General features: G+C 39.4%; 1 protein-coding gene across 2 annotated transcripts in view; it reads left to right on the forward strand.

Moving 5' to 3' along the window:
* The window catches only part of LOC124151239 (follistatin-related protein 5-like), a 107,547-nt gene extending 98,553 nt beyond the window's left edge, over nucleotides 1-8,994 (forward strand). For both annotated transcript variants that reach the window (XM_046523623.2, XM_046523624.2), the window contains exons 11-16: nucleotides 280-563; nucleotides 1,325-1,510; nucleotides 1,829-2,009; nucleotides 2,704-2,898; nucleotides 4,661-4,825; nucleotides 5,409-8,994. In XM_046523623.2, the coding sequence (XP_046379579.2) occupies nucleotides 280-563; nucleotides 1,325-1,510; nucleotides 1,829-2,009; nucleotides 2,704-2,898; nucleotides 4,661-4,825; nucleotides 5,409-5,602 (1,205 nt within the window). In that variant the 3' untranslated portion in view covers nucleotides 5,603-8,994. The remainder of the gene's footprint in view (nucleotides 1-279; nucleotides 564-1,324; nucleotides 1,511-1,828; nucleotides 2,010-2,703; nucleotides 2,899-4,660; nucleotides 4,826-5,408) is intronic.
* Nucleotides 8,995-9,146: the final 152 nt, after the last annotated feature.

Raw genomic sequence — 9,146 nt, forward strand, 5'->3', positions numbered from 1 at the left:
AATACTGTTAAAAGCGGTGTTAAATCCAACTCACTCACTCATCCAAGGTGGATGAAATATGTTCACTGGGACTAATCCCAGGAAACGGTTTAGGTACTTTGACTAAAATATGTTTCAGTGTTGAGCTGGCTCTTTGTTTTCAGTTTAATACAAATTATGCCTCACAATATTACAAGAGGCCATTTTCAAAGGCATTTTAGCAAATTTTGCATGCGGTTCTGGGTGACAATTCATTGATAAACATGTCCATTTATTTAATAGACCCTGTTCTTCTTGCAGATTCATATTCCCAAAAGTCTTACGGCTCCTTCATCGTGTTCCACCACAAGGGTTACACCGTCTACGAACCTGAGACCTGCCTCCTGCAGCGAGATGTCACGCCAGAGTTCGGCAACTTCAAGTTCATCCCCGACAACATCGATGCTCCCCTCAAGATGTGCGACTCAGCCACGGGGTGCGAGTGGGGCGCAGTCACCAATGTCAAGGACTTTGTGTATGTCAGTCAGCCCAGGCTCAACAGAGTCATTGTGGTGGACACAGCCCGGAAGCTGAACCCTATTCAGGTTGGTTGGACATCAGGGACACTGGTTGGAGACCTCAGTATGTTTTGTCTTTGTGGATGTATAAACGTTAAACAAACTGTACTTACTGTAAATCCGCTAAGCACCAGTTTTACATTTATGACTCCATAAATGCAATAACATGTGGAAGTCAATTTTTATAGATAAATACATAGACAATAATAACACGCCATGAAACGTGCGCACACTCTTATGGCTGAAAAAAATTAAAAGAATTGGTTCTCAGGCAATGGCTTTTGAGAATATAGTGCGGTCCGGCATTTTTTGTTGTTTTTTTTATTTTGTTTTGTTGTTGTTGTTCAAGCTAGTATGTAACCAAATTTTGTTTACAATAATTAAGGCGAAATTATGTGTTCTGAAGTATTGTAGCATTTCACTGGCAGGGTCATGTGTTCAAGATTTTAGATATTTAAGGATTTTTGTTTTGTTTTGCGGGCTGTGCTTGAGAACCAACACTATTAATTTTTTTTAGCCTATGCGATCAGTGTTACTGTCCGCAAAACCAAGTCCAAACTATGAACATGATGAAGTTTTGGACTGACCAGGGCTGTACACCACATACTGAAACCTCTATTCATGGGCTTCATGAGTCAGCCACAAAACAGTGGCATGTAGTGTCTGTCCACAGATGGACGCTACAATGTGTTTCCACTTGACTCTCAGTCGGGTTTTTGCAGTCAGGCGACCCATGGCTCTCACTGTGTCCAGTGTAGAATGAACCCTTATGTTCCGTCTCTCTACAGGTGATTGACACAGACAAGGCCCCCATGGCTCTGCACTATGTTGAGCATCTTGATCAAGTCTGGGCTCTTTGCTGGAACAGCGAGACTGACAGCAGCCTCAAAACCATCATCGTCATCCGTGACGCCAGCAAATATATCCAGCACCACGCAGTCCATACACAGCCTGTAGGCAACAGGTTCGATATGGTGAGTGTCTAAATTCTACAAACATGTCATTGCCAATCACAGTAAAAGATATGATCAGGTTATCTTATTTGCCAATTTGTAATTGTCTTAGAGAAGTTTACTAAAATGAATGTTGAATTGTTTGATAGGCATTACTTAGAACTTGACGGATGACAAAGTAGACACAATTTATGGATAACAACTTTTAATACTGTAAAGGCGATGTTTCGGTATAGATCCTTATACAAGGATATATATATCAAGCAAGACCTGTATTAAAGAAGTTGTTATCCATAAATTGTCTCAACTTTGTAAATGGAATGTTGTTCTTCCTCTCAGGTTCAGGATCTGTTCCTGGCGCCCACCAACGACCTGCACCACGCCTTTAACTACGGTTACATCACCCACAACGGCCAGCAGGGACTGTTCAAACTTGACCTGAAGACCATGAAGTATGTCAAGGCCATCGACTTCTCCTCCTATAACTGTGTACCCAAGAGTGTCTCCTTCGTACCTATCGGTGAGTCAATTCTCCCTTTGTACCTATCAGTGAGTCATATCTTCCTTTGTACCTGTTGATGATTCTGTAGTACCTTTATACTTATCGTTGAGTCAGTATTCCCTTTGTGGGTATCGGTGAGTCAGTACTGTCCTACTGCTACTGGTGAGTCACTTGTGAAGATGCGGGGTATAATAGGTCTTCAGCAACCCATGCTTGCGGTAAAAGGCGACCAACGGGATCGCTGACTTGGCTGATACAGGTTATCGTATACCAATTTCGTAGATCAATGCTCATCATGTCAATCACTGGATTGTCTGGTACAGACTCGATTATTTACAGTGCTGCGTTAAACAACAAACAAACAAACAAACAAAAAATTGGTGAGTCAGTACTCCTTTTGTCTAGCGGTGAGTCAGTACTCCTTTTGTATCTTTGTCACTGCATATTCAGAATAGCCAGGTTACTGCCTCAGAATCAACTGCAAGAACAATAGCTTGACGTCACCATAATGGTTTCATGTAATGTAATGGTGCTGGAGATAACTCCATATGTCTTAGATGGTTCAAGGTTCTCTGCAAGTGGAATATGCTTAATGTCAATCAGGCTTGAAGTGGCAAGGTCACAAAGAGGAACAAGGTATAACTGGTGAGTTTTGCTGCGTCTACACAGGTGGAGTGACAGTCATATTGAGATGTGTGTTTGTGTGTTACAGGTGGACATGTGATCGTCCAGTGTGTGTCCAAATCCACCCATGAGACCATCCAGCTACTGATGGACTACCTCACCGACACCATCATCTCCAAGACCGCCATCCCAGGCAAACCCTTCGTTGCACCTGACTCCAAGCACATCGTCACTGTGGATGACTTCTATGGCAAAGTCTCTGTCTTGACGGTTTCAGATGATGGTAGGACATCCTTAATCGGGGTGTTGTTTTCATTCACTTCTTTTCGTGGATTATTCCCCACTTATTTGCGTGGAATGTGTACTTTAGGCCTGGGACGAGACCAAATTTACTACAGTAAACAACGGTTATAACGAACAGGCTTATAACGACTTACAGAACTTATTTTGTGGTCCTGACCATTTGTTGTATAAATGTTGTATATGTGCTTATAACGAACTATGGTTGTTACGAACTAAATTAGTGGTCCCATCGAGTTCATTATAACTGTAGTTTACTGTACCTGGTGACCCGACCCCCTATTACCCAACCCTACCCGGGTACCCACTGCAGGTCACAAGAGTTGGGAACAAAATGTCTGATTGGGAATTGTTTTACTGCAGCCCTGGCCAAAACTATTTTATACATGCAACTAATGATCAGATCATGCGTACACTGAAGTTGACTGAAGCTTTATCTTTACTCAAACATATACAAGTCAAAAGGAATGTGTGCATCATCAGAAAGAAATTACCGTATTCGACATAATAAGCGCCCTGGGCGCTCTCAAAATTAGAAATATGGGGCTCTTATTAGAATAATATTTTGGTTAAAAAAAACAGAAAACGACATAAATTTCGTGGTTTATGCTGACAGCCTAAAATGTTTATATACGACAGATATATTTTTCCAGAATTTAATTGCCCATAATTAAGGGTGCATATAACACACGAGTGCATATTTTACACGAATAAATAAATCTTGTGTACATTGATCAATCGGAAGGGGTGCTAATTGGGATTGTTCACTAGCCAATATATTAACAAATATCGCCGTGGGCACTTATTAGAGTGGGGCGCTTATTACGTCGAATACGGTACTTGTAGTGTAAACACTGAGCTATAGTGACTTTTTGTCATTAAACAATATATCATGTGACTAACCATGGGTTCCGGGTAGTCCTGTGGGTACCTAGGTCCTACTCAGGACCCACCTGACCCGAGTTACCTGTCCCAGCCTTAGTGTACGTGTTGTCCACTTAGACAAGAAACTATCTTGCTAACTTGTCATGTTATGTAACAAATCCATGGAGATTCCACGTAAGAATATCGGTCCCCAACAACATATGCTTGTCATAAGAGGTGACTAAATGGATTGGGTGTTCAGGCTGGATGACTTGGTTCATTGCGTGTCATTGTGTCCCATTTGCATGGATTGATGTTCCTGATGTCAGTCACTACAGTGTCTGGTCCAAACTCGTTTATTTGGAGGTCGCTGTCATGTAGTTGGCATATTGCTGAGTGCGGCTTTAAACAAGGTGAGGTGATATGGGGTTTAACGTCGCGTCCAAGATTATTGCACTTATATAGCGACGTGCATGCACGTGTATGTGTGTGTGTGGATGCTTGTACTAGTCCGGACTGATGCCGATTTATAGTGCTAGCACACTGAGATACCATGCCGCAGTTTAACATGAATACCCCACTCAGACACAGTATACTGACTCCGAGCCGACCAGTCCTTGTTTTAGCCCCTTAATGCCGAGCGCCAGACAGGGTAACAACAAGTACCATCTTTTAACGTCTTTTGGTGTGACGCGGCTGGGGATCGAACCCCGGACCTTCCGCTCTCCGGGCGGACGCTCTACCATTAGACCACGGAGGCGGTCCTTTAAACAACAATCAATGATCAATCAATTTTAAGTAAGGGCGACCTGTGACAATACAAGTTTCATTAGGAGTGTATGTTGACATGCTATGTGGTAAAAACACTTATTACTGTTTAGGTAACCTGGAGTCTGAGTTTGAGGTGACTCTGAGCTGCAGCATCAGCGATGTGGCCTTCTTCTCTTCTGCCGTACATCCTGGGTATGATGTTGTAATGACGTCCGCTGATGATGACGATATCTTCTTCCTCAGTCTCACTAATGGCAAACTGGACAAGGTCAAAGGTATTTTTTGTAATGTTCCATCCTGGGGCGGCCATTTATAAAACATATACTTGGTGAGGATCATGACAAAAGGACCTTTTATAATAAAATATTAGATGATTTTGCATTTAGTCTTTAAAGGGGGGGGGGGAGTGTTCATGTAAAATGTACTTGAACATGGGGAGGGTCGTCCAAAATACCACCCACCCACCCCTCTGTAATAATAGACAGGTCCTTAGCAACTGCAACTCTGTGAGAGATGCTCCCTCAATGTCCAAACTTTACTATTTTGCACACAGTAAAGTATCTGTGGTGTACTTGTGTGTGAGTTCCACATCCTCCCACTGTATAAATCTTCAGCCCAATTTGCTCCTGCAATGCCTATGTTTGTCCTCAAAGAGGCCCAGTTCGCAAGATACTATTACTTTTACAACTGGTTACAGATAGTCAACAGGGAAGAGGACTTCTGTTGGAAATCATCACACTATAAACTCATCGATTTTATTGTGTGATGACAGCCAAAAGGAGTTATTGCAATGATATAATAGAGGTAGTTTTCTCAGAAGTCTTAACAATGTTAACTATTTTGATGGTTTTCCTGCAGGATCCAGCCTGACAGACCGGGACTGGAAGCCACAGCCGCTGAAAAAGACACTTGTAGCTGGAGGCGTCTTCAGCAACTTCCTCCTCAGCTCCCTGCCAACATCTATTCGCATCATCAACGGCGAACTGCATCAAGTACAGTGTACATTTAAAGGCCCAGTCAACAGCCACGTTATTGCCTTTATAGAAAACTGAACACCACAACATGCAATGTTAATTCCCCACATATCTATTTTAAGAACAACGTTTAGCTCTATGAACAAGCAAGACCTCTAAAGGATTTTGAGAATGTATGGTTAGACGATTTTATGAAATGTCATTTACAGCTCAACCAAGATCGTGAGATTTGTATTTGAAGTTACGATTTTAACCTTCCAATCCCAACATGTAAAGGAGTACCCCATACTGTGTGAAAAAACCTAGATAAGGAAGGGAAATATAGATCATGATTATAGAAAATCATTCATTAATCATCAACTGTCTGCACTCTATGAAGGGAGACAACTCATTCTGGGACAAGAAGGGGAGGTAAATACAAGAGTTAAGTCCCCTATCATACTTTGCACTAGTGACACAGTGAGCATACCTCATCGTTTGCTTCTAGTATCTTGAACCGGAACACAGTAACATATTCACATCATCCTGTCATCATCTTAATGTATCCATTTTGTTGTGTAGATGTTATTTATCAATGCTGTACTATCTTGTCAAAGGCAAACATGTCAGAAGTAGGTTGTGACCAATCACCAGTGTTTGTCATGTGTGTGCATATATCTTAACAAAAGTACTGCAAATTTATGTCGAATATCTATTTGATAGATGTGAAAATGCTTTGAGACATTGTGCTAAAGTTGCAAATATTTTTATCATTTTATGATACCAGTCTTTGAATTTATTGGGCACTACTGTCCAAAAAGTTGTTTTTTCACCTTGACTTGATTTTATAGTCATATTGTTTCACGGAAATTTATATTGTATATTGATGGTATTCATTGCAAATGCAATTTTCATGAGCACTTTTTCAATTAGTGTTAATTGAGTGCAGTCATGCGGGTACACGTCCTCAGCTGTTACTGTGTTGTTTGTATACTGACCTGTTTGCGTGTAGCTGGCAGTGTAGGTATAGCAAAGGGAGAGCTTTACATATGTAGACGTAGATCTAGGACAGTATAGACCTTCAACATGAGAGTAGAGATAGCTAGTGTACAAACCATTTGGACCATAGGTGAAGGAGAGACACGCCATCTCGGATAATTCATTCAGGATCAATTCAATATCAAATTACATTATTCCAATTTGTTCAGCATGAGTTTGATATCTAGATTTTTTGTTGAAGTTGTGAACTATTAACATAATATTTAAAGATCTGACATGTCGTTCTTCTGTTTGCCACATTGGTGTTATAGATTAATATTGTATTTGGTTGTGTCATTATGTGTTGTGTGTTTATTATGTTGTTAAGAAATTGCTATTTCAGGTAAACCATCGAAATTTGGTCTTTGTTTTTTTCTTTCTATTTTGTTGTTTTTGTTCCCACAGATTTATTCCAATGTGTGACTTTCTGACACTGCTTGCTTGTAGGCATGAGTGATTTACAATCATTCAGTGATATCCTGAGGAAGTAAATATACTTCAAGATGTAACTGGCAACGTTCATACAAGATATGTATTTTTATGACATCCTAGTTGAACTAAATGTATGCAGTCCTGTTCATGCTTCTGTGATTTTGAAGTAAATTCAGCCCTTTAAAAACTATTTTTGTTCACCTAGGTCAGTTTGATAGCTTTTGTCTGTGATTTTTATCAGAAGGGTGGTTGAACAAAATGGAATTTGTACATTCGTTTTGAGTGTTGCAAGTCTGTTTGATGTCCAGATCAGGGTGGCGTGACAATATATAAACTTCAAAATTAGTTGTCTTTATTGAAAGATCTGTATAACTATTTTTATTCTGTTAACCAGATAGTAGGTAAGCTGGGTTGTCAGATTTAAATGGCTCTAATATTTGAAATTTTGAAAGTTTTATAATACCAACTGATAACCATACATGACTGACCAAATTCTTTCACCATTTGGACTGAAGTGTTAATTTGAAGAGCCATAGTGATTGGTCAGGGCTTTGTAAAGACCACTTGTGATTGGCTGCCAGATTGTGGCAGGTTTGGATCCCGATGCTTCTTGCTGTGATTGCTAGCAACTGATTGTATATATACCCTAGTTATGTGTCCTACAATTGAACATTATGTGCCTTTTTTAATGCTTTTTGTTCACTGCATTTCTGTGGCACATGATCTGTGTACTGTTGAAGGTCTGTCCATGAGACGGCATCAAGGGGAGACAACCGCTGTGTATCATAATGAATAGCGCACTGCTCAAAGTGCACAGTTAAGGTATATAAGGTTGGCATATTGTCATGTTTTTATAGTTATGTATTTTTACTTTATCCATTTTTCATGATCACTTGAACATTCCCTTTTCTGTTAATATTTTCATGTCTTGTTTTTGTTATCGTCTTTGTCATAATAAGCCATTTTTAAACGCATACTAGTTTGATCAGGAATGTAACTGTAATAGATCTATTAAATAGTCGTATGTTTGCGATGTATTCATTCCAGATGAACTAAACTGGAAATTTAAAATTTGGAAGTGATCATGTTTAGATTCGAGGAATATTTATTCTCATACAATGTCTTCATTGTTAAAAGGGTAGTACATTAAGTGAAAGTATACACAATTTCTTGAACATTAATGAATAATATTGGCTATAAGTCTACAACCAGATATGTTTAGTGTTAGGGTAAGGGTTAACCTAGCCCTAACCCCAACCCTTGAACATTAACGAATAATATTGGCTCTAAGTCCACAACCAGATGTGTTTCACACTTACAAACATGTTACATTCAGGGTATCAACGTTAATACTTTACAGCATTCTGTTTGTAGGCCGGGATTGGGTGTAGGCAGATTGTCTAATGGAGGAAGTGGTGGGGAGGTGATGAAACTTAGGATGATTAGTTAGATTTAAATATACAGACTGGAAACTGATTGAGTGGAAGACACATTGACAGGTTTTTGGACACACCCATGTAATGGTTCTGAAAACTAGTCATGTTTTCAACTTTATATGTTTACAATAACAGCACTTATTACATGTTTGGTTTATTTACAGTTTTACCTTGTTCTGTGTACTTTGTGTCCATTCATTGGATAAGTGCTATGTACTGAAGTCATGCCTCCATTTATTCACTATAGAACATATTTAAAAGAATATCAAAAGAGACTATGATCAAATCTGAACAGAAATAGGTTAAATGAGATATATCATAAATAAGTTTATTATTAAGGGCCATTTTAGGAACGTTAAGGAACGTTTAATGGTAATGTGGAAAACAATGACAAAGTATTTTGATAATATTGCTTTCACAACTTTGTTTCATAGATGTCATGTGATTCTACAAAGACCGATCTTGCTGACTAACCTTTGTATATGCAATGTGATTGAATGTGAAATCTGGCTTAAAGTGCACAATTTTACCCTTTTTTGTGAAATCGGTGAAAATATGTGTGAAATAAAAACCTTTTGTTTAAAATGTTTTATTCTTTGTATTATTTTGCATTGTTCCTGTGAGAGCTGATGCACCTTTGAGGGTGTAATTGTGTCCACTAGTGGCATTTGTTGCTCATGCTATCAGACACTGGTTTGTCTGGTTCGGACATGCTTATTACAGGCATCTGCTATAAG

This window comes from Haliotis rufescens, unplaced genomic scaffold, assembly GCF_023055435.1.
Source record: "Haliotis rufescens isolate VD_foot unplaced genomic scaffold, xgHalRufe1.0.p SCAF_11, whole genome shotgun sequence".
Lineage (NCBI taxonomy): Eukaryota > Metazoa > Mollusca > Gastropoda > Lepetellida > Haliotidae > Haliotis > Haliotis rufescens.